This window comes from Tachypleus tridentatus, chromosome 6 (assembly GCF_004210375.1).
Source record: "Tachypleus tridentatus isolate NWPU-2018 chromosome 6, ASM421037v1, whole genome shotgun sequence".
Classification (NCBI taxonomy): domain Eukaryota; kingdom Metazoa; phylum Arthropoda; class Merostomata; order Xiphosura; family Limulidae; genus Tachypleus; species Tachypleus tridentatus.
This window is the reverse complement of record NC_134830.1, coordinates 134,795,398-134,819,696: the sequence shown is the minus strand read 5'-3', so window position 1 is coordinate 134,819,696 and position 24,299 is coordinate 134,795,398. Positions and strand designations below refer to the sequence as shown.

General features: G+C 31.6%; 1 protein-coding gene across 2 annotated transcripts; it reads left to right on the top strand.

The window, feature by feature from the left end:
• Positions 1-3,771: 3,771 nt before the first annotated feature.
• LOC143253737 (uncharacterized) lies at positions 3,772-22,016 on the top strand. 2 transcript variants are annotated; one of them, XM_076508049.1, is made up of 6 exons: positions 3,772-7,237; positions 9,581-9,670; positions 9,952-10,064; positions 11,898-12,310; positions 16,106-16,153; positions 18,672-22,016. In XM_076508049.1, the coding sequence occupies exons 4-6, from the start codon at positions 12,259-12,261 to the stop codon at positions 19,469-19,471; spliced, it is 900 nt and encodes a 299-aa protein (XP_076364164.1). In that variant the 5' UTR covers positions 3,772-7,237; positions 9,581-9,670; positions 9,952-10,064; positions 11,898-12,258; the 3' UTR covers positions 19,472-22,016. The 2 variants fall into 2 exon arrangements, with proteins under 2 accessions (XP_076364164.1, XP_076364163.1); XM_076508048.1 differs by lacking the exon at positions 9,952-10,064.
• Positions 22,017-24,299: the final 2,283 nt, after the last annotated feature.

The following is a 24,299-nucleotide window of genomic DNA, read 5'->3' as shown; positions in this document are numbered from 1 at the left end:
TACAGAACATATACTTAGATTTTTCAGCCATGTTAACTCAATACAGTCCACCATTAAGTTCACCTGTGAACAGGAAAAACTAACCAAATAGTATTTCTTAACCTCAAAATCACTAGAACTGACACACAATTCAAAACAGAAATCCACAGAAAAATCACCCATACTGGATTATACATTCCCTGGGACTCAGCACATGAAACAAAACAAAAACTCAACATATTAATAAACCAAATAAACAAAGCCACAAAACTATGTTTACCTGATGAAATTAACGATGAAATCAACAAAATAAAACAACACTTCATAAACATCAACAAATTTCCTCAAAAAACAGTGGAAAAAATTATACACACACACACAGAGACCAACAAACAAACAACAATAAATCACAAAATACAAAAAACTACAAAACCTTATACTGCTGTATACCATATGTTCACAACATCAGCAAAAAAATAACCAACATTTGGAAGAAACTTGTAACAAAACACAACATTCCAGTAAACACTAAATTTATTTTAAAAAACCAGGTACAAAACTAAAGTTCATACCATGTAAAAACTACACTGACAAACACAACACCAACATAATTTATAAAATACAATGCAACAATTGCAATGACTTCTATGTTGGAGAAACAAGCAGAAAAATGGAAACTAGATTCAAAGAACACGAAAAAACACCACACGTTTTTGAACACTGCAAATCAAACACAACCATAGAAAACATCCAGATATTAAGTTGGGAAACAAATATAAACGAACTCAAAATCAAAAAAGCCCTACTGACACAGCAACTAAAATCAATATAAAGGAACACCTTTATACCTATACTAATTAATAACCTAACATCCACCTGCAACACCCCCTACAATCCCATACCTGTTTATACTCTCGTCCCTAAGACATGCCTGGCAATGGTCACATTCAAACTCTTTCTTTCTTAACCTGATGATGACCTTGGAAGGTTGAAACATTGTTCTCTCCTTATCAATAAAAGTGTTAATACTCATAGCAGCCATTCTGAGATACATTTTTATTTTAAATGAGTTTCTTATCATCAAGAACTGGGGATAGAGATAACCTGAAAACTTCTAATAATTGTGTAAAGCTTGAAAATTATGAATTGAAAACTTAGAAAGTTAAAAACTAGAAGATTTAAAAGTCTTAAAAACAATTTATATTATAGGTCCTTGTACTTCTTATAATAAATCATGTCTTCTTAAAAAGTAAAAGGAACAACAAACAGTAGCAACATATCACAAAGTGACCATAAAAATACAAGTTACTGAAATGTGGAGCCCTTGAGTTTTCAAATATAACGTTTTGCTCAAAAGAGTTAATTCTCATTCTGCCATTTAGTTCTGTTTAAGTGTGAAAAGTATTGTGATAAATGTAACCATAATGTTTAATGGCCAAATTATAAATTTTAATTAGAACATGACATATTTTTTATAATATTGTGGAAGTGAGTGTACGATCAAAGATGGTGGTGTTCCAGGATTAAACTATGTATTTTAGGTGTAAGGTTGCAATTATTGCTTGAATGTTTCCTAGAGGGTATGGGATATTGATATATGCCGCAGCAATTAGTGCATACAATAATTGTGTATTGTATCTGTTAAGCTGGGTTTTGCTTACAATAATGGTGTGTAAAGATGGTAGGAAGGTATCAACCATACTTTTGAAACTTTTTTTTCAGGGCACTTGAGTGTAGTTGTACACTGGTAGGAGGTATTAAGGTAATGTTTGAAATGTGAATAATATTGGAAACTGATTGCTTGAAAACTGTAAGTTGGTTATGAAGGTGCTGGATTTATGTTCATCATCTGATCATGGCAATAGTTCTGGCTTAGAAATCAGGGATAGACAGAAATAATTTAGTGTCTCTTTGTCCCAGAGGTAGCTAGAAGGTTAATTTTAACATTCTACTTGAGAAAAAAGAAAAAAACAAAGGTATGAGCAACCCACAAGTACACATGCTGTACATACAGAAGTGTATAAATAAAAACTAAAGTGGTTGCTAGGTTTTGGTATCATGAGGATGTTAGAAACCCTGCCATCAGAGATGTGGAAAAGCCACAAAAATCAAATTGCAGTGAGTGGTTCCAGACCTTGTTCTTTTTTCTTCAGTTCTCAGTTTTAATTGGCAGTGAGATTGTTTTTAAAAAAGATGGCTATGTCTTGAATATTTATGTTCCCTGTTTCTTTATTTTTTAATTGGTAATTATGTCTCTTTTTGACATTGCTGTTCAGATCATATGCTTCAAAGTTCTTATCACCATGAGATTCTAGCATGTTGTTGTGTGAAGAGGTGAATATATATTTCTGAAATTGTACTTCTGTTAGATACCACTTTGTACAACCTCCCACATCCACTTTATTTCTGCTGTTTGTTCTTGTGATGTGTGTAGCATTGTCTTGCTGCCAAAAGTTGATGTGGACCAAGAAATTAGCATAGTCCTGTGGTCCTTTGTATTTGGCAACGAGAGCTTCCTTAGGTAAAAGTAGAACTTCTTTTAATGTTAGTAATGGTAAAAAGGCTTCTAAACTTAGCAGCTATTTCAGGCTGACAGGGGTTATGTGGGAACTCCCTCTATAATTAGTGCTGGTTGAATGTCACTCATTATTTAATACTTGAATAAAATTGTGAAGAAAATTATCAGACCTTGTACTCCCATGCAGGGAGTTCTTCCTTTATCTTCTCTTTCTCATCAACAGTGTCTTGAATTTCATCCAGTATTAGAGCCAGCAAGCAGCAAAAGTTGGTGTTAGAATCAATTGCCATCAAGTTAAATGTGGAGTCCTCGTTTGAGGTATCATGAGCAATTGTTTTCAGCCTGTCTGACAGCTCGTGGAGTTGCAGGGCTCATTCTGCCAATCTGTGGTAGTTGCCTTTTTTATTCATATTCAGCCCAAGAAAAGACATGGGTTTGATCCACTAGATAAAAACAAAAAAAAAGTTAATTTTAAAAATTTTAGTAGAGTAGCAGCTCTACTAAAACACATCTGATGTGGTCAGAAGCTGGAACAAAAAAACATTTCTGAACTCTTGATTCTGTACATGTCATTGAAGTTCTTGTTTTCATTAGCATTCATCACACTCTTGTTAATGTGATAACTGTATTCTCTGACATATCTAAAATTAAGGTCCTTTTACACCCAACTTGTACTTGTTTTTCTTGTATAAGCATCTACCTTTTGGAGTTTAAATTTTCTTTTATGATTCCTTTGCTTCCTCACTCGTAAACTTTTTCACGAACATGGTACACAGTATTTTGTCCACCCCCTGAAAACTGTGTTAAACTTTATACACTTAATACTGACTTGTTGATGTAATTATGTCTGTTCTACATTGATAGATAGACCTGTGAAATCAGTGTATCTTAAAATTTACATCCCAGAATTTCACTTCTAACTAAACAAAATCCCTTCTTTGTCTTACTTGATTATCCAATGCACTTATTAACAGTAATTACTAAAAGTTTCCACTGCTTTATTTGGCTAGCTAATAATTCATTATAATTATTTCCAAGTGATTTTTGCCTAAAAATTATGAAACTATGTAACAACCAAAACACTTTCTATCAAGCAATTGTTTCAAGCTCCTGAATGGGAATTAGGACTGTGGTATTACCATAAATCCACCCCCCTTACTCTATAGATAAAGTTATTCATGGTGATTAGTGCAGCTAAATAGCAACAAACATTTTTCATTTTTCATATTGGATATTGTATTAGGTTTCTTTGTTTACTTACTGCCTTAACTGTTGGTTCGAATAAATAAGACAATTCTAGTAGTGTTGGTATCAACTACTAACTTACTGCTGTTATTTTTTTGTTGTTGTTGCTGCAACTTAAGTCATTTAAACTTGCTATTCTTTACCAGCTCATAAAGAATTGGAAATTTTAGCATCCAGAAAATTATTATCAACTCTAGCATTTTCAAAAGTTGGGTAGAATTTTGTTCTGTTAAAGCCATTACAGTAGGCTTTACTCTTCAAGTTGTACAGTTGTCCACATATATAAGTGGTTAAGATATATTTGGTTTCTCCTCTTCTTATCTGAAACTTAGTGTGATGGATAACTTGATATTCCACCAAATTTAGGAATATTCAAGGATACTAACTTGTATGAGTTATCAATTGCTGTCTCAGAGCAACAAGTTGACATTTGAACTGCATGACTCTCCTAGATTGGAGAGGCTTACAACTGAGCCATATTTTGCCCTCTTCACCATTTGATGTTATCTTTTCTTCTAGTGAAATTGTTCCTGTTGGCAAATACCATTCATCAATTCCACCTCCAATCTGTTTTTGATGTTCATTAGTTGCCTTACCCAGAGTTTTGTTTTGGCTGTTTAAGGTCTGGAAGTCTTATATAAAGCACCTCATCCAGTCTTTGAATTATCAAATGTCATATCACTGTGATAACCAGATTTCAGTAGATCTTTTTTTCTTAAACATTGGCTACATGAAGGTCTGATGTTTAGATAAAGACTTCTCATTGACCTGGCACTTCTCTCAGACCACAATTTCTTTTCAGTGGCCAACTATTCCATTTGGTTGTAAATCCTTGGAGTTATGGAAAATGTTATTTTTTTTTAGAATGAATCCTTTTTCAAATTTATTTACACAAAAGTAGTATTAAAGAGCACTATACTTGCCAACACAGAAAATAAGAAACTGAAAGAAGATAGCCTGTGGTCGCTGCAGTAAAATTTTCTTCTTCCTATCTACTCTGTGGTACTTCCAGGTCTAACTTACTTCCCTAAGAGTGACAAGGTAGGTCTGCAAGGTAATACGAGGTTTGATGATATATTTATTGCAAAGTAGTTCTGTGTTTGTGAGAATAAAATATGGAGACTGGATACAGTTGTACAGAAACACAAGAAATAATATGTGTAAAAAACAACCACAGTGTATCTACTTATTTCATATGCTGGACAGTCACTTTTACTAGATTTCGTCTGTTTTCTCTTGAAACAGCACCATTTGACATCCTGTTTCAGACTAATCAAGCTTAACAATTAGATAGATAACCAATAATATTTCACTTACTACAAACATTGACTTTTGGTACCCAAGTAACTCACCTTGCTTTACCATTAGAGATAATATTGTCTGTATCTATGCACAAGGTACAGCTTTATAGCTATACCTCCATATCGAAAACCAGGTGTTATCTCAAGAGAATGACAAAGAACAAAGTTAAGTAGAATGAAAGCAATTTAATTATAACCACTTTTCTGGCCACATGTTATGTGAAAATAGAACATACACAGAATAAGTTGTTAATTTCTAAAATCTTTGTATTAAAATTAGAAAGCAGAAAATACATGGTGTGCTTGTTTTCCACAACTATAAAACGGCAAGCATTGTAAAAGATAGTTTTGATAAAGGTCATTCCACTGCGATTAATGTTTCAGCAATTGAAACATTGCTCTGCCTTTCCTACAATACTAAGGAAGTACGAGCAACCCATTCGAGTGTTTATATCAATAATAATTGCCACGTGACTTGTTGATTTGTATATTCAAAATAGGTTTAATAGTAGATGTACTTTTTTTTGCAGGGATACAAAAATATTCTGTTGAAAGAGTGAATAAAAACAAAATTAGGAATAACAAGTATTTTAGTTCCACCTTTTTAAGTTCGTATGTCATGCTGTGTTGTAGACTAGAGAGTGCATATTTTTTTCGTGATTCGTGGAATGTGCACGTTTTACTGACGTCACCTTAGTACAAAATACAACGTTAAGCGTCCCTTGAGTGAAGTCATTTTAGTGTCTACTTACTGATTGACAGACAATATCAAACTGTATAGTGGGTAAAACAAGTGATCCCTCCAGGTAGTTTGGGCGCTCGACTCGTAATCTGAGAAGTGCGGGTTCAAATATCTGTCACACCAAATATGCTCGCCCTTTCAGCCGTAGGGGCGTTATAATGTGACAGTCACACTCACTATTCGTTGGTATCAGAGTTGGCGATGTGTGGTGATGATTAGCTGCCTTCCCTCTAGTCTTACACTGGTAAATTAGGGACGATTAATGCAGATAGCCTTGTAACTTTACGTGAAATTCAAAACAAACAAATGTTCTTTGGCCCCCACTTTCGGAGAAATGACAATGTCAATCCTCTGTGTAATACTACATAACAAAATTACAAATATTCACCTACTGATTGTGAAATTCTCTTATGTTGGTATATTCTCACTTTCGCGATCATTAGGAAAAAAATTCACGTTTTGTTGAAATTAGCATCTTCACACAATGCATCTAGTTGACTGGTCGGCTGGATCCAATCAAATTCAACATGATATTAATCTATGAAATTCACCAAATTACATCATTTTGTTATATTAATTTTTTAAAAAAGTCTATACAAATTTTACTTTTACAGAAGTTTTTGTCATATTCCTAAAAGTTAGAAACTCTGGACATCTCTCATTCTCACGTTATTTTGCTGAAATCACAGAGTTGTTTATCATATTATGTTAAAAGCGTTGGATTAAAATAGTCCAAGTGCCAATGATTTAATTACTTTTTCTTTATTTCTGAGAAGAAAAGTTTAAAGCAATTAATTGCAAGACTGTACAGTCTTTAAGAAAGGATGAAAAATAGGTCTAGCTTTTCGAAAATATAAGATAGGGGTGTGTCTGCTTCCAGCTCTGATCTGGAGCTGTTGATAAATATCAGTTAAGGAAGCTATGAGGCAGAGTGTAAAATACTTAACTGAATAAAGACGAAAATATTTATCTCGTCGGTAGAGTACGTTCGGTGTGCGTAACTGATTGACGTAAAGGAAGTGCATACAAACCCAAAGACCGTCAAAAGTTTCCAGGTGTTTCAATGTTACGCATTGGCGCTATTTAAAACAAACTGATGATATTCGTAGTAGGTGTAGACATAAGACTAAATAATTTGTATCAAAAAATTTGAATTGGAGTGCAGTGTAAAACTTAAGTATACACAACAAACGATTTGTCGTTTAATTTCCTTGTTTTTGTTTTGTTATTAATTTTTGACAAGTGGGGCGTAAAAGGTTTTAAAGATATGGGCAAGTCATAGCGTTTAAGCCTAATTTATCTTCCGAGGTGCACTTTGATTGGATAATTCATTTATTATGACTAATACTGAAATTGAGATATTTGCAGCAGATGACGTCATCTTTTAACAAAGCGAGATTTACACTGCGGTAAATATTGGAATAGGCAACAATGTTTGCACAGACATGAAAAGTAAGTAAAGTGCTTGTTTGTAAAGTATTCATTTTAGTTTAAAAATGTGTAAAGGAAATAATTGTGACATTTTATTGAATATATTCTAAACTGTTGCTGAAAAAGTTTAGAAAATGATCACCGCACAGTTGAGTTTTATTTTTTCTAATTACCGATATCATTCTGACATTAGTTCTATAATGTAAGTTCTAGCCTAGCATTTTGTAATTGCAGTATTTTTAACCCGCGTTAAAAGTTTAAATTTTCAACATTTAATTATATTGGAATGGAGATGAAATTTCCGATTTTTTAAATTGCTATATCGATAGTGTTGTAACATTCAAAAGCTTAACTTTTCCAAAATTTGTTGAAGATTTGAGTGTTTCTTTTTGTTATTTTGTCATGTTTTTTATGTGTTTAGCATTTGTTCTAAGTAACTAGGTAAGTAAAACTGATCTTACGTTGTATTAAGTGGATAAAATTCATATGTCGCTGTTATTTTATAGTTATTTGTGACGTTTAATCTGATTTAAGATTACCTAATCTGTTATGTAGCTATAGCGATGTTTAAAATTATAAGATATACATTCAAATTGAAAAACATCATATACGTTTTAACAGCTCTGTTCTAAGTACATAACTTTTAATTTCTCAGAGATATCTTCATGATAAATCTTGCACTACAGTTAAACAATTTTTTACTTGTGTGTGGAAACACATTAGGCTGATATAATAGTAAACTAAGATTGATAAGTATAGTAAAGTGGCTTCCTTTTGGGGGGAAGCTTATTACATGTTTCTGCAGCATATTGACTTGTTTTCTAAAGGGTGGATGTACATTGACATTCTTCAATGATCAGTGGTCATTGTTGTTCATAAGTCATTATATATATATTTTGGTAAGTATCATTAATGAAACTGGCATTAGCAAAAGAATGGAGTATAGTGCAACTTACACAGTGTTCATTTTACTCGTATATGAAGCACGTCTCTTCAGATTTTAATTTCTCAGGTTTTCTAAATTTCTTGTGTAATTATTTCACTTTTCATAATTTCAACAAAGCTAAATCGAATATTTCCACCAACACCCATTTTCTACAACTTTACAATCTTGCAAGATGTCTTACAAGCACTGTTGTTGCTTCTAGCATTCAGGGCCTGTCATAGAGTACAGTGGGACTGGGTGCAGGAAGTAATTGTGGCCTTTTTATTACAATGTATGTGAAATTATGCATGTGTGTGTGTATATACATGCACGAGAGAGAGAAAAACTGAAGATGAAAACATAACCATGCTTGTTGCATGTAAGTTAGAATGACTTATCCAGTTTTCAAACATAATGAAACCAGATATAATAAAAAACTGGCTCACTCTTTTGTAAAGTTATTTGAATTGCAATGTCTTGTTGCTTTTCTCTCAGTTGACAAGACTGCTAGGGAATTGAAGTGGTCTTGATTCATTGTTGTTCACAATTATGATTTTATTAATTTCAGTTTACTAGAAGAATGCTCAGTGTTAGCCACTTTGTTGACAAAGGTAATGACAAATGAAATGAACTAACAGCACATATGCCCTTCAATCGGAGGCCCGGCAGCCTCGCACCTTCTGCACTTCCCTAGAGGCTGAACTTGCTTAGGTATACCTTTGCACAAGAAGAAAATTAAAGTTCTAACCCTAAATATTTGGACAGTAAAAAATATTCCTAAGCAAAGGGAGAAAAAAATATAAAATGAAGATAAGATCTCGTGTGAGTTAATATTTGACGAGAGGTCTGACAAATAATTAGCACCAAGAAACAATTTAAAGAAGAAAAAAACATAGAGAATCAAACCCAAGATATCAGTCTTCAACTTTACCACTGGGAAACAAGTGTGGTTTAGTTTCCAAAGGTTTTGAAACACAGTTGAATGAAAGAACTAGATTTTAAGGTCACAAAAACTTAGAAACCAAAATTTATGCAGTAGAAACTTATCAGTCTTTTTAAACCATCTAACTTCATCTAAAGTGATTTTAAAGATTTAAAATCAGAAAAAAATCTAGCAAAGGTTTGTGTACTTAAGTTCCAAAGTTTTAATGACTCAAGATATTGATGAAGTACCATACTTACGTGAATCCATGTTACAAAGTGAAAATTGTAAAAATTATTTCTTGTATGTACATTATGATAAACTACATACAGGAAGCTAAATTGTTGTGAATCTTATTCATAGACCCAACTAAAACTTTCAATTCCATTTTGTTGTAATCTGAACAATTTCTTTGGTAGTTAATAGTGACTGCTAAAATTGTTTTATATTTTAAGTTTTTGAGTGTTTTACAAGAAGTGTGATGATTTTAATGTGTGTATATTTATAATTTATTCAGATATTGAATTTCAAGCAAATGCAACTTAATGACTTATTGCAGATGGAAGAGTTTCAGTTATGGTTGTATACTGTGATATTTTAAATTTGGGTGAGTGTCATTATAAAATATGTACTAGAATACTAAGTAAGTGTTAATAAATCTGTAAAGTGACTCGGTTTGATTACTATTCCATGTTAAGGACATTAGAGTTAGTCCTACTTCAATTATGACATTATTTTGTAATTATTTGTTAATTTAACCAGATCTATTAAGTATTTTTCTGAACTAATTTTTCTAGCTTTAATGCTCTAAATGAAGTTACGAAGTGTACAAGTTTTGATATTTAATGTAATAAATTATTGAGTTTGGAAATATGTTTGTTTTTGTAGTGATAACTCAAACAAATGGAAAACTAACTTCTTAAAATCAAGCAGATGCTTTCACTATCTGGCCCAAAACCCTGATTTACCCATCAGTGACACCACATGTTTAACAGGAAGAGGTTTGAGGCTATTTTGCTCAATTCATTGTGCGAGTATCCACAATATTGAAGGGAAAATGGAAATTTTATAAAATATCGTGATAATTATTAGGACATCATGAGAATAATTCCTTGGAATGTGCAAAAATTACAAGTTTAAAAAACTCTGTAAATTAGTTTAATGAAAGAAGAGAAAATTTTGATGAGGAAAACTAGAGACACTGCACTGTTAATTATTTAGACTGCTGGGTGGACTGTAACAGTTGGGTGAAAGGCACAACAACATTACATGGACCACTATCAAATATGTAACAATTCATGATGACGAGAAACCCACTTGAAGTAAAAATGTATCTTGGGACAGCTGGTGTGGGTATTGACACTTTTGCTAATAAAGCACAGAACAATGTTTTGATCTAAGAAGATCGAAATGTTCTCTGCCTTGTTAGTAAACTTGTTAATATCCGTACCAATTGTCCTGAGATACAAATATGTAACCATTTAAGTACTAGTTCAAAGGTGAAAACCACTAACCAATACTCTCAGTAAAGAGTCATTAATCATCTTATTCCATATCAAACTCTTTTAAGTAAAAGAGGCAGAAATATTTATCTGGTATATCAAATTCATACCAACATCTTCAGTACGATACTAAAGTGACTAAAGAGAGAGAGAATATAATGTATCAAACAATGACACCACTGATACACTGTACAAAATCAACCATGGTAATACCAGAGTATGAAAAATTATTGTAATATTCACTGAATGTGAAACAGTCTTTATAGAATATAATCAGTCAGTAATGAAGTAGTGCCAGGCCAGGACTTTTTAAAGAAATAACTTAACCTCTAAATCAAACAGCTAGAAAAAAAAAAGTATTGATAAACTACAAAATGATGATACCAATAGCAACAAATTTGTGAAAAAACCAGGGGAAGTATGTAATTTTAAAGTTATTCAATATAAAAGCATGAGAGACTTCTCAAAGAAATAAAATTAGAAATAAAAAATAATTTTGTAATATCCCTTATTAAATCAAATACCACAATTTCACATTTGTTTTATTATCATGCTAAATCATGAGGTCTCCCAGTGGGACAATGGTAAGTCTTCAGATATGCAACACTAAATTCAAGGGACAAGCCAACACAGTAGATAGCCCAATGTGGCTTTGTTATAACAAAACACACACTCCAAACCATGATATTAAGTGTCAGATGACTACCTATGTAACATTCTTTTTATATAATCAAACAAGGAAATGGTATTCAAGTGTCACTATTAGGGGAACCTTGTTAGTATATTAACATAAAAAAATCACTTGTTTAATACATGTATGCCAGGTGGCTAGTTTATGGAAAATAAGAGAAGGAAAACTATATAAATAATAAAATCATAACTACAAATGAAACAAAGTGCTACTGCATAAAAGGACTGTGTGTGATAGTAATATATGTGTGAAAACTAATTTTATGAGAATTGTGTAGTTGTGTGCATTCAAGTCTGATGCCAGCTTTGTGTTATTAGCCTTAAGTGAGAATAATCTAGTTGTAAGTGACAAGTTATTAGAAAATTAATAAACAAAAGATGGAATAAAAACAATCCATAATTTGGGGAATTTTTACTTTTTATTCACGAGTGCTAAATATTGATTAGAGGAGTGATTAATAAAGATATATTTTGTCTTCCTGTCACATATTCAATGGTGTATTTTACATAATGGAAAACAGTTATGTAATTATTTTTGTGTTGTTGTTAGTAGATATTTTACCATTCTCTTTCATGTGTTGTAATTTTTATTAGAATAAACTTTTTTTCATTTCATGTTTGTTTTTTAATTCTACTTTTTAGGAAATAGTTCCAAGAGTCCAAAAGAATGACATTTACTATAACTTAGCAGTAATATCTTTAGCTTCTCCTGAAAAATATAAAAGATTTTTTGCATTCAACAAACTTAAATAATCCAAAAAAATACAGAACAGAATGGCAGCAGTATCAGAATTTTTTCCAATAGTCTATCCTATGCCAGAAAAGATTTGTCGGTGGGCCTCACTCTGCTTCAGTGCACTTCGGTTCTGATGTCGTATTGGAGAAACTTGTGAAAGGAAGACCAAGGTTCAAAAGTGAGGATGCTATTGAAGGGAACAAACTCTGTAGACAGCTTAGAACCATTGAAAGTCAGTTGTGTTTTCTTCAGGCTGAACATGCAAAGATGTTAGAAGGACTTCACAATGAAATAAGTCGGCTGCAGACACAGTGTAGAGGTGAACTGTTAAAGACTTGTTTGATTCTGGTTCAGTTGTAGATTACTTAAGTTCATTATAACAGTACACAAAAATAGCTGGTATAATAATTATAATGATATTAAAGTCTGAGGTTATTCTTTTACCTTGCAATCAACAAAGTAACATTTTCAATAACAGTACTTTTAGACAATTATAATGCAGTCAAAATTACCAGTTAGTAATTTGTGAGGTAGATGAAACAACCTGTATGCAGCTTGATGTGTGAAATGTTTTACCTGATCCACTGTGAACCTGAAGTTTCCTAAACTAGAAACCATATTTCAGTAGTCTTAGAGAATGTATTATACTTTTGATTTTCATTATAACTTAATCCCACTGAGACTGGTATTCCTATGGTCACAGGTCAAAGGCTATGCCATCATATTTGTAGACTGCTACAGAGATACAATAGTGAAAATAATAGATAAAATATAGTTTTTTTTACTAAAAACAAAATTGATAATTGTCTGGAGTATGTTATGAGGATATAGGGATTTTGTATGGGAAATTTTCTTATGCATAAAAGTATTTTTAATCTTAAAATCAAAATTACTTCATGTTGAATAGGCAACATTCAAAAATAAATAAATCACAAACAAATAATTTAAAATGTTAAAACTTAATAAATTTGATACATTGTGTACTAAAGCCTTATATTATAATGTTTACTGATAAGCTGCAAAAGTTTTTGAGAATGCATGTACATTTTAAAATAAACTATAGTATTTCTGATTAATGATTACTTTTAGGCTAGGATCCACCTACCTGTATTAGAAGGGTTAAATAAATCTGGCATGGCATTGAAATTGGGACACTTGATCCACAATACATGGATAATGGGATGGAAAACTATCACTGAACATGCTCACTCATTTAGTTTGAGTGGTGGTCAGTCCCATTAATCATTGGGAAAGAGTAGCTCAGGAGGTGGTGGAGGTTGATTTTTACCAGCTGTGTTAACCTCTTGTCTTAACAATTCAAAATCAGGGATGGCTAATGCAGATAACCCTCACAATATTTAACAAAAACACACAAACAGTTAAAGGTAGGATATATAGCTCATTTTTCTTTGAGTTTTAACACTTCATTCAATTAAAAATTAATAAAATTTATCCATTTACTGTAAGATCTTTATATGTAATGGCCATGATACTTAGACGTCCATTCAGTTTTGTTATTGATACAACAAGTGCTAATTTTCACACAGCACATGTTTAGCCTATGCAGGCAATTAACTCTCCTTAGGCACATTTCAGTGTGTGTGCATGTTTACTTGACTGTTTAAGTATTAATTTTAAATGTATATAAACTTTCACTTTTCTCTAAGAAATGCTTTGTATAGTTTAAGCTGTGGTCATAGTGTGCTGTCATTTCTTGCATGTTCTCATGTGATACCATGAAATGTTTGTTGCACTTCAACCCTTTTGCAATAGGTCATGGGTCAAAGGCCATGTCATCACATTTGTTGACTTGCATTCAAAATTTTATTGAACTACTATTTTATGAATTTATGTCAATAAGTTTAGAATGAAATTGCAGATTATAATTCAAACTTTATTATATATGGGTTTATTTCTTAATTCAAAAGTCAATATTAAAATAACACATCTAAATATAAGATTCTAGTGAGTTATATGGTATGTTGAATGCAGCACTGTTTTACAGTAGATGTTTGTGATGTCAAAACACTAAGTCTATACTTTTGTACAAATTATGAACTCAAATTAGTAATACTGACAAGTTAGAGTATAAAATATGTACTTCAGATCTTTTTATTTTGCTGAGATACAGCTTATGTACTGAATCAAACATGATGGCCTTGTTCAACTCTTTCAATTTTTGGAAATGGTCTCTTATGTACTATTAGTAAAGTATATGACACGTGAATAACTAATCAACAACTTAGAATGTCCCCAGAGTGGTTTTTCTCAGCCAATTTAATCTGTGAAAAGCCTACCACATTTTTCGTTGTAAGTTTTCAAGGAGTAAGGCTGTGTCTTTGGTCTGCTCAAACTTTCATATTTTTTTAACATCTGAGTACATATTAGTTACTAAGGTTAATAAATTATAGTGGAATTTATGATATCATTGTAGTTATTTATGTTTTTTTTTATTATTCAACTGTATATGTATAAAATCTAAAAACATTTTGTTTGATATCCTTCATGTGTGAAAGTTTAAAAGGCTTTGCAATCTATGTCCAGCAACAACTGAATACAAAGATTGTGGCAAGAAGAGATAATTGTTTGCTTTGCTTCTTGATTTATTGTTCTGCATTTTGAGAAAAACAAGTTTAATAATTTATTTCTGAATAGGAATAATCTATATACATATTTATAATGTATAATAATTGAAATGTGACTGTATATTACAAATAATTAGTCCACTAAAACACAGCCAAGACAGGGCAGACTAAAGTCAGTTTTATATTATTGGATACGTGACCTAAGTGTTTGTTCACTGTGTCATTGCAAGTTATGTAATGTTAGCTAGGCATGACCATGATTGGAAGGTGAATTAAATAAAAGTATTATATATATATATATATATATATATTTATGCAAATATATAGCATTATAGACTAAACTTAGCCTAAACATTTGTATCTTTGTTTTATAACATAGTCATTCTAACACAAAAAAAGCATAATTTATATTTATTTCCTAATTTCTTTATGATGGTTACGAGGTTGGTCAAATGACTGACCCCAGGTAGTTATAGTATAGAAAATAATATAAAATATAAAGATTTACTGAAAACAAACATTTGAAATGTATTTAAGAGGTTTTAGAAATTACATAAATAATACTTGAGATATTTAGGACGAAGAATAATTTTTAATCATAACATGCAATCATTTTGCTCTTAGGCTAGTAAAGAAACACTCTTTTCACAAACAAATCTTTAATAAAAATATTTAATTAAAAAAATAATTTTTTTTTTGTACAAAATACTTGAAATCTTTACTGAAAGTCTACCGAGTTTTGTGAAGTTATACATGCTGTATTAAAAGCTAATGTAAATACTTAATGTGTGCAAATGTGTAGACAAACTCATGTATATCATACTGAGCTTGAAGCAAAAGGGTGAAGCTGTGAATGCGTTATAAGAGTGAAAGTCAGTCCTTTAACGTGTGATATGTAGTAGGGTGCTGCTGACTAGTGGCTCTCCCTCTAATATGTAGTTCAAAATTAGGGATGGTTACTGATATCTTAAGCAACTTTACCATAAATACATGTACTTGCATGTTTTCAAGCTTAAAGGTTCTTAGCATTATGAGAGAGTACATATTTATTTAGATCAGCTTAAGTGTATTTGGTATAAACTTCTAAATTATCTGTATTTAAAAAATAAAACTGGTAATCTCAAGGTTGAGCCTAGCCTGCAAACATTCATTCTCTATAAAAACTAGAGGTTTGAGGACCCAGTGTATGGAAGGAAACATATCAGAGATGAAATTATTACATTCTCAATGAATTTCATCTTTTTAATACTTTAAAAACTTAAACTCTGTTGGTAAGTTTAATTCTTCTCTCACCAAGCTTCATAGTTTTATGAGTTTTATTTCAGTTTTGATAATTTTCGTGATGTTTAACTGTTATGATTTAGTAGCCTGAGTTAGCAAAAATAGCTAGATAAAAATTCTAAAAGTGCTTATTGCCTATATAATATGTAATGTATGTTGTTCACTGACTGCATGGAATACTATATTCTAATTCTATGAATAACGTACTTAGTACATTATTAAAACACTACCATGTTCTTTGTTTCTAGAGCTTCAGTTAAGGCTTGTTACAAAGGATTCTCCATCCATGTGCCAAGGTAACAAAAAATATATATATTATTTATTTTAATTATTGGCTATAAAATTCTCTTATAAATACTAATCTACTGATTGATTAATTGATAAGAAGGAATTGAAAAATATTTGTTTTAAGAGAAAAATGTTTAAGAGTATAGATAAAATGTTATTCATGTTTTTAACAGTTTTCTTAACAGTGCTATTTTTTATTTGTTATCCACGAAAACTACAGTTTGAATTTTTTTTTAGTAAAAAGTCATATTTAGTCCTGATATAAAAGCCATTGTTACTTTATTTCTTTAACAAGTTTCAATAATGTTTTCATTCATTTGTTTTGTAGACTTTTGAAAAAACTATATAGTGAGTAAAGTATAAATGGATATAGTACCTACAGGAAATGGACATGAATGAATGAATTATCTGTACCTTTCATTTACAATTAACATAATTTTCATATATTGTACTGCTGTTAGGGGGGGAAAACATTTTGTTATAACTATTCATCAGTTTATCACTCAGCATAGTGTGACTTTTGAATATAAACAACCACTGAATTCTTAGTAAACAGGCTGAATCTACATGTATTTCTGCTGGGAAGCTGACTGTTTACAAACACACATTCAGCAGACAATATGGAACTGTTTGTTCTTTCTGGTGTGGCTGCCTCGATGCAGTCAAGCAGTCATAAATTTGTTTTGGTAGGCAGTTGAACTACTGATACCCCTGTGTGAGATGGTGTCTGTGTGAATGCATTGCTTACACTAACCGTGGTATATTGGTCATGAATAAAATCTTAATGTTGTCCACAATCCTAAGTCGTGAAATATATTAAAATTATTTTGATTACAAATTCCAATTTTGGGTGGGGGCAAAATACCCCCTTTGTTAAATAATGTCAAGATTGTTTCTATGCCAGTTTTTAAGATACTTTTTAGTATTAATATTTGATATAACCAATATGCAAGTTAGCATAACTATCATATAGGGTGCAATATGTCCAGTAAAAGGAAGTTAACACAGAAATAAGATAGTTGCCAAAGTGGATTCTTTGGACTTTCAGTCATGAGAAATAATTAAGCCTTTTGAACAGGTCAATGCCCACATCAGTGTGTTTGACTCGCATTCAAAATTTTATTTAACTACTATTTCATGATTCTATGTTAATAAGTGTAGATTATAATCCAGATTTTAGTATTATACATTATTATATTTCTTAATTTAATAGTAAATATTAGAAAAGCACTTAAACATCAATTTTTATGTATCACGTGGTATGTTGAATGCTGCACTGGTTCAAATTAGGTGTTAGTGATGTCGAAATGCTGAGTCTATAGTTTTGTACAAAGTAGAAACTCAAATTACAAATATTGACAAGCTAGAGTTTAAAATAACCTTCTATTGTTTTCTATTTGCTGATGTATTGCTCATGTACTGAATCAAACACAGTGGTCCAACCCACCTCTTTCCATTTTTGGAACACTTCCTTACTTCTGTATACGACATGTGAGTAACCAACTAAAAGCTCAGAATGTTCTCCTAGTGGCTTTTACAGTCATTTTCAAGTGTTAGAATATTATATTGTTCTTTTAAAACAAGATTTCAAGGTCATAGATTGTGTTTATACTCTGCTTAAAATTACATATTTTATGATTTTTTTTGGTTTTTCAACTGTATATATAAAACATTCTATAAATATCTATAAATGTATAATATTATGAGACTTGAGGTATTTAGTCAACATTTATGTTTTGGTGTCCTAATTTGTAGTCATTCTAGAACAAAAAAGGCATAACTTGTATATCCTTTATATATATGGTAGTTGCCAGATTAATTGAATCAACTGAACCCATACAGAGATTTATTAGTAAAAAGAATAGATAAAATAAGCATGAAAACTATGACTAGTAGAAAATGGTTACAAGGTCAGTTCCAGGGACTGAGCCTGTGCTGAAAGGGTTAAGAGACAGTCTTACATGATGCAGCATTATTTATCTTCTGTTTAATGTTAGAACAGGTCCAATTAAAACTACAGAAATCCAGCTGCAGACTCATTTCCTAATTTTTGTTGAAACATAGTTCCTTAAAGTTGTTTCTATAAGAATTCTGCATTAGGTACAGCTCAATTTTTGTTATAGGCTGTTAACCACAAAGGTTTTGGACTCAGTACTGCATTCAGTCAGGCTGGCTGAGACCCCACATTAAAATGCAAGCTTTAAAATTTAGATCACGATACTATAAAAATATTTTGTGGATAATTTATCTTGTTTGTTTGTTTCTTTTTCATAAAAGCTACTATGGGGGAGAAAAAGGAATTGTGATCTTTCTAGATATAATTATAGATGTAAATATAAAGCTTTGTTAATGTTTTGAGGAAAGGAAACTTTATGAAATTGTTACATTTGGTAATTTTTGTTAATTCTGGATATTTTGTTTGCTTTTTATTTAAGGTAAATGTCACTCAGTTATTTACCACCACCGTAGGCTATTTTAGTTCATTATTAAACAGATATCATGTGGTGTTTTTGTGTCTATTCTTAGTTCTTCATGAAAGCAAAGTAACAACTTTAGAATCTGCAGTTACTCAGTGGAAGGAGAAGAGCAAAGAGCTGTCAGATGAACTCGAGATCTCTATTCTATGTAAAAATAATCTTCATGAGCAGATAAAAGTCCAAGAATGTCAATTTGAGCAGGAGTTGGCATCTCGGGATGAAATCATTTTAAACTTGCAGAGAGAATTAGACTTAAAATGTAACACTATTTTGCAGTTATCTACACAGTTGCAACAGCTGAAGGAAAGAAATATCTTCAAGCGCATATCTTTACGAAGATCTCGGCTCCCAAAGTTTGATAGCAATGAAAAGGAAGACTGGAAGCTAGGAAAGTCAGTGAGACTCTGTGATAAAGTTTCTTCTTTCAAACAAAAGGAGGGAAGAATCTTTCCCCCACTCCAGACAGCTGTTTGGAGCCCAGGTCCTTCCAAAGTGGGTAGGCTACAATGTTTGTCAGGGAAGTCAAGTGAGAGTTCAGATGGATCTTTCATGGATTCTCTTGAAGATGAGCAGATGTCTATTGGTGACTCTCGAAGAGGTAGCATTTCTTCTTACCAGAGTAATCTCTGTGTTACTAGTCCCAAGACTGTGGTTAATGGAACTCAGTCATCTGATTTGAAATTGTCTTCTGTTTCTCACTCAAAAAATCCTGTTACAACTCCTAAGAGAACATTTGTTCGACAACAGATTAAGATTAATTCAAAAGCATTAGACAAGTCTTGTGATGTTTTAGGCATTGATAAAATTTCTCGTTCTTTCGTGGAACCAAAAACCTTTAGGAACACTTGACAGTCTCTTCTTACATTTACTGTATGCTAGGTATTAGTCTTAAAACTTTTTGTTAATGTTTAAAGATCCTATCAGAATAGTAGATGTTATCAAAGGTGTAAGAGAACACTACCACATTAAGAATTATTATTATGCACCATAGATGTTTTGTTGACTTGGAATATGTTGCTCATTCATGTGGATGAGTTACTTTCATCAACAGTAGGCAGAAAATATCAGTTTCATTCTGTTGAAAGGAGTAACAACTATTCAAATGTTAACTTTTTCCTTATAATATTATTTAAAATCAAATAAAAAATTATTCTTGACAATATTTAAGTGATGCACTCTAAAGATTGATGCATTTTCTTTTCTAAGATGAAGCCGTCATTAAATAATGCGTAGCTATTTTAGGTCTGACACTAAAAGCAGTAAGTCTTAGCACATGAAAGTTTTTATCCCATCTGTTTGTCTTAATTAGGCACATAGCATTTACCATTACCATAAAACTTAAAATTGGAGAAAAATTGATATCTTTCTGTGATTAGCAAATTTTGAAAAACATTTTCAAATCTATACTCTTGATATATAGGTATGTTTATGATCATGTACATTAAATCATTGTCTTACGTCACATTTTGTTTCAGAAACAAGCTGTTCCTGGGATCCCTCAAAGTTCAGTTATGAAATGATTTCTTAATGTCAATTAAATATTTATTCCATCCACATTGAAATTGTAGATTTATAAATATTGTACATAGATTTTTATGATTTTTTTTTACTTCTGATATATTTGTATATTTTCTTTTGTCCCTAACTACAAGATTTGTAAGTAATTTGTTAGAAAACTAATGTTTGTAGAAAGAAATGAAGAAAAATTGTTCTCTATCAAAACATATCAACTGTATAGTATGAAGATAGTTAATTTATGCATGCTTATAACATGAAGTTGTATAGTTTGTTATGGAGATTCTACTAAAGAACCACAGGACAATTTGGTAAAACACATAAATATGTACTTCTGCCAGCACTTTAGCTGCATGAAAATTATCAGTGCTGGGAAGTGGTGGTGTTTATCTTGTACGTTATTCAAAATGATACGCTTTAAACAAAAAAGGTGTTGGTCCTTAACGTGAGAAATCTTGCTGTTTGTCAAGGGTAACAAATTTTGGTTTTTGACAAATTTTTGAGCTGTTATAATTGTAGGTTGTTTTTTTACAGAAAGAGATTGCCTGTGATTTTCTAATAAGGTTTCCTATTGCTCATGCACCTAATAAAATCACAGAATCACATTTTATTTAATTAGTTTTGACACAAAAGATCAGAAGAACAGTGTTTGTAGTTATTTTGAATCTATACAAATTAAATGACACTTTAATGGTATACTGTTTTGAATTTTCTCCACGTTGGTCTTATAAATATGTTATACCTTCTGTAAAACTTTCCACCACTTTTAATATACAGACTAGTTAAGTCTATGTTTATACTGGCTGAGCTAGTTAGATGACAGGAAAAACTGGTTCATTTATTCATGGTCTCCTTATAGAATTTTGGCATCTGTACATTTTAATTATATTAATACATGAAAGACGGACAACAGTTTAGGAAGTTTCTTTTTTCTTGGGTTGGACATAGCCTAGTAGTCAGTGACAATGAACTGTGAACCTGAAGGTTCTATAGTAGGTGTTATGCTTCCAGGATAAAATGGCACTTCAAACCCCTTGCAGCAATGGGAGCATTGCAAGAGTGGCAGTCAAATCCCATTTTCCAATCAGTTACCAGTGGGTAATGTGAATCAGTTGTCTTCCCTCTTAATCTTTCAGTTTGAAATTGGGGATGATTAGTACAAATGGCTTCATTTAGGTTTACACATGTATCAGAAACAAATCAAATTCACTCATATTTTGACAGAGTGAATTGTTCTCTTGTTTGTTTTCAAGTTTTCTTTTTTTTCAGGTTAAATTTTATCTATTTGTACAGTTTTTATATGCACACTTCTAAATTTATCAAAGTGTAATTTTTATGCATTTATCAGTTGTGTATTTAAAGTATTTGTAGGTGTTTCATACATGTCCAGAAATAGTGTTGTGTAATATCAGGATATTAGAATGTATTCAGTAAGAAACATGAGGGAGGGGTATTTAAAAATCCTTCTTTTAGTCACTAATATTCTGCAAGATCATTGAGTATTTATAAGTCATAATGTATTATTTATGTAACTTATGTTCATTACATTTTCATTTTATATATGAAAGTACTTAAATTTGTCTACTTTACAACCAGCAGTTAAAGTTTTGTGCATTGTTGTTTTATAATTTAAAAGAAAAAATGAATGCTTGAAGTGAGGTGTTATAATAAATCTGTATTTTTATAGTCCACAATTAGGTACTCTTCATTGCCTGCTACAGCAGATTTCTATTAAGTAGTTGGCATAGAGGGTAGAAATTTTATTAATTATGAAATGACCAGTATAACATGTATTATATATATAGTTTTCACATTGTAAATAAAGACTGTGTGTATGAGTATACATACACTATACATAGCTTCTTAAATTTCACCCAAAGAATTGATGGTTCTTTCTCATTTTTTTTCTAGGCTTTGTGTTAATCTGGTGTTAAAACAATACTGTAATACTACTTAAAAAAAACTAATATTTGTAACCTAGTGTTAAATTATTGGTGTTATTATTAAACAGTATGTGTTTTACTACAGATTTTACTTTAAGTGCATCAATTTATTTTTTAAAACACAACTGGGTCAGTTTTTTTATAAATTTGTATAAACTGACTAATATTACATTAGCAATAAATACAGATAGTGCAAGCAGTTTACTAATGTTTATTTTATAACAGTAATGTTGAAGACCTGTTTGTTCTATCATGAACCAAACTTAATCTGATGGACATTAAAATGCAATTTTGTTTGACACTTCAGGTTTCATTTGAACAAGCTTTTGCAGATGAGTTAGAAGTGAATTTTAGACTACACATCTTTCCATACTGTTCACCTGATATAAACATCTACTTCCAAGGTGCATCAGGACAGTTAAGAGGTGTTGTTCATCTTTATCATAAACACATTGTTGATTGCAAGGTGTGGCTTGAGGTTTGTGCCTTTTGAAAATCTTTACCAAATTCAATTCCTTATCTGCTGTCTTATTAACACAACCAGAAGATATGCCCAGTTCCATCACAGTGAAGGTTATCTTTTAAAACCATACTCTTCCCTTTGTGGATGAGGACATTTCTCCAGATTGGATTATTGTCTTATTAACATTGCCAAGAAATGCCCAATATCATCACACTGGAGGTTCTCTTTCCAAACCAACAGCCTTCCCTTTCTGAATGATACTGTAGACATTATTTTCTCAAACTATAAACCCCTATTACCTGTGCCTTATCCTGATGTCTTTACATGTCTGTTTTGATACTGATTCTTTTTTACACATTTTTCATCTGGAATAGATCTCATTGTTATAAAATATGGGAGATCTTTAGCTAATGCTGATATTTTCACAGGTGTGAAAACTTTGATTAATCCTATTATTTTTACATGTATTTTACTTGGAGCTAATCCAGTATCTCGCATGTCTATCTTATTTGGGATATTTAAAATGCCATCATGGATGACTCACCTTTCACTAAACCAGAACCTTCATGTTGATCTGAACTGTTGGTCATCCTGTTTTTTCTGTGGTTCTTCTGTCGTTAATGTGGTTGATATTTTCACCACCATACGTGTCTTACCATAAGGCAACTCTGATGTCTTCACGTATGTAGGTCTTGATGCTGATTCATTTTTCTAAGACATTCTTTAAAAGGGGCAGATCCCAATGCCTATAAATGTGGGATATCTTTAACTGATCCTGCTCATTTCACACACTTACACTTTACCCACCTTTTATCTGTGGCTCATCCCATTTCCCATACATTTACTGATTTGTGATTTTTTTAAAAGGTCGTCACACATGACTCAACTGTAACTTAACCAAATGTCTTCACGTATATGTGACCTGTTGGTCTTCTTAGATTCTGCAACTGTGATTCTCTTGTGGCTAGTTACGTAAGGTTCATACATGTCTGATCTGTGGTTTATCGATGTCTTAATTATGCCCTACCCTGATATTTTTATATACGTCTGTCTTAATGATAATTCATTTTTCATAGACATTTTCAATGGGGCCAGTTGACATTGTATTTAGGTACGTGAGATTTTCAGTTGGTTTTGTTCGTTTTACATGTGCAAGAACTTTTTGAGTTTTATTGTTCTGATATGCGTTTTTTCTATGTCTAACACATCTGTATGGTTTAAAAGTTTTTTGAAATGTCTTCATACGTGACTCGCCTGTGATTGTCTCAAATGCCATTATGTACATGTGATTTATTGGTCATCTTGTTTTTTTCCTGTAGTTAATGACATTGCCATCACACGGGTATGACCTTTGGTTCATCCTTTTATATTCAAATGTATTTCATATGCACCTTAACATTTCTTCGCATATGTCTCTCTTGATGCCAATAATTTATTCAGAGACATTCTTTAACTGGGGCGGATACTATTGACTTTATGTTTGGGAAATCTTTTGCTGATCATTTTCTTCTCTCGTGTTCGAGAAATTCTGTTAATGATATTTTTTTTTTTTCACTTGTCTCTGTCGTAAAAATAGAAAGTTATCAATATAAATTGTACCGTATGAGAATCATACATGTAACATGTAAATCACCACAATAAGCAAAGATATAAGGAAATTGTAAGGCAGTAGTCGAAGCTTTCGTATATAAATGACTGTAACAATCGAAGATGTTACATGCTGCTTGAAAAACAAACAATCAACAGTGCTACACGT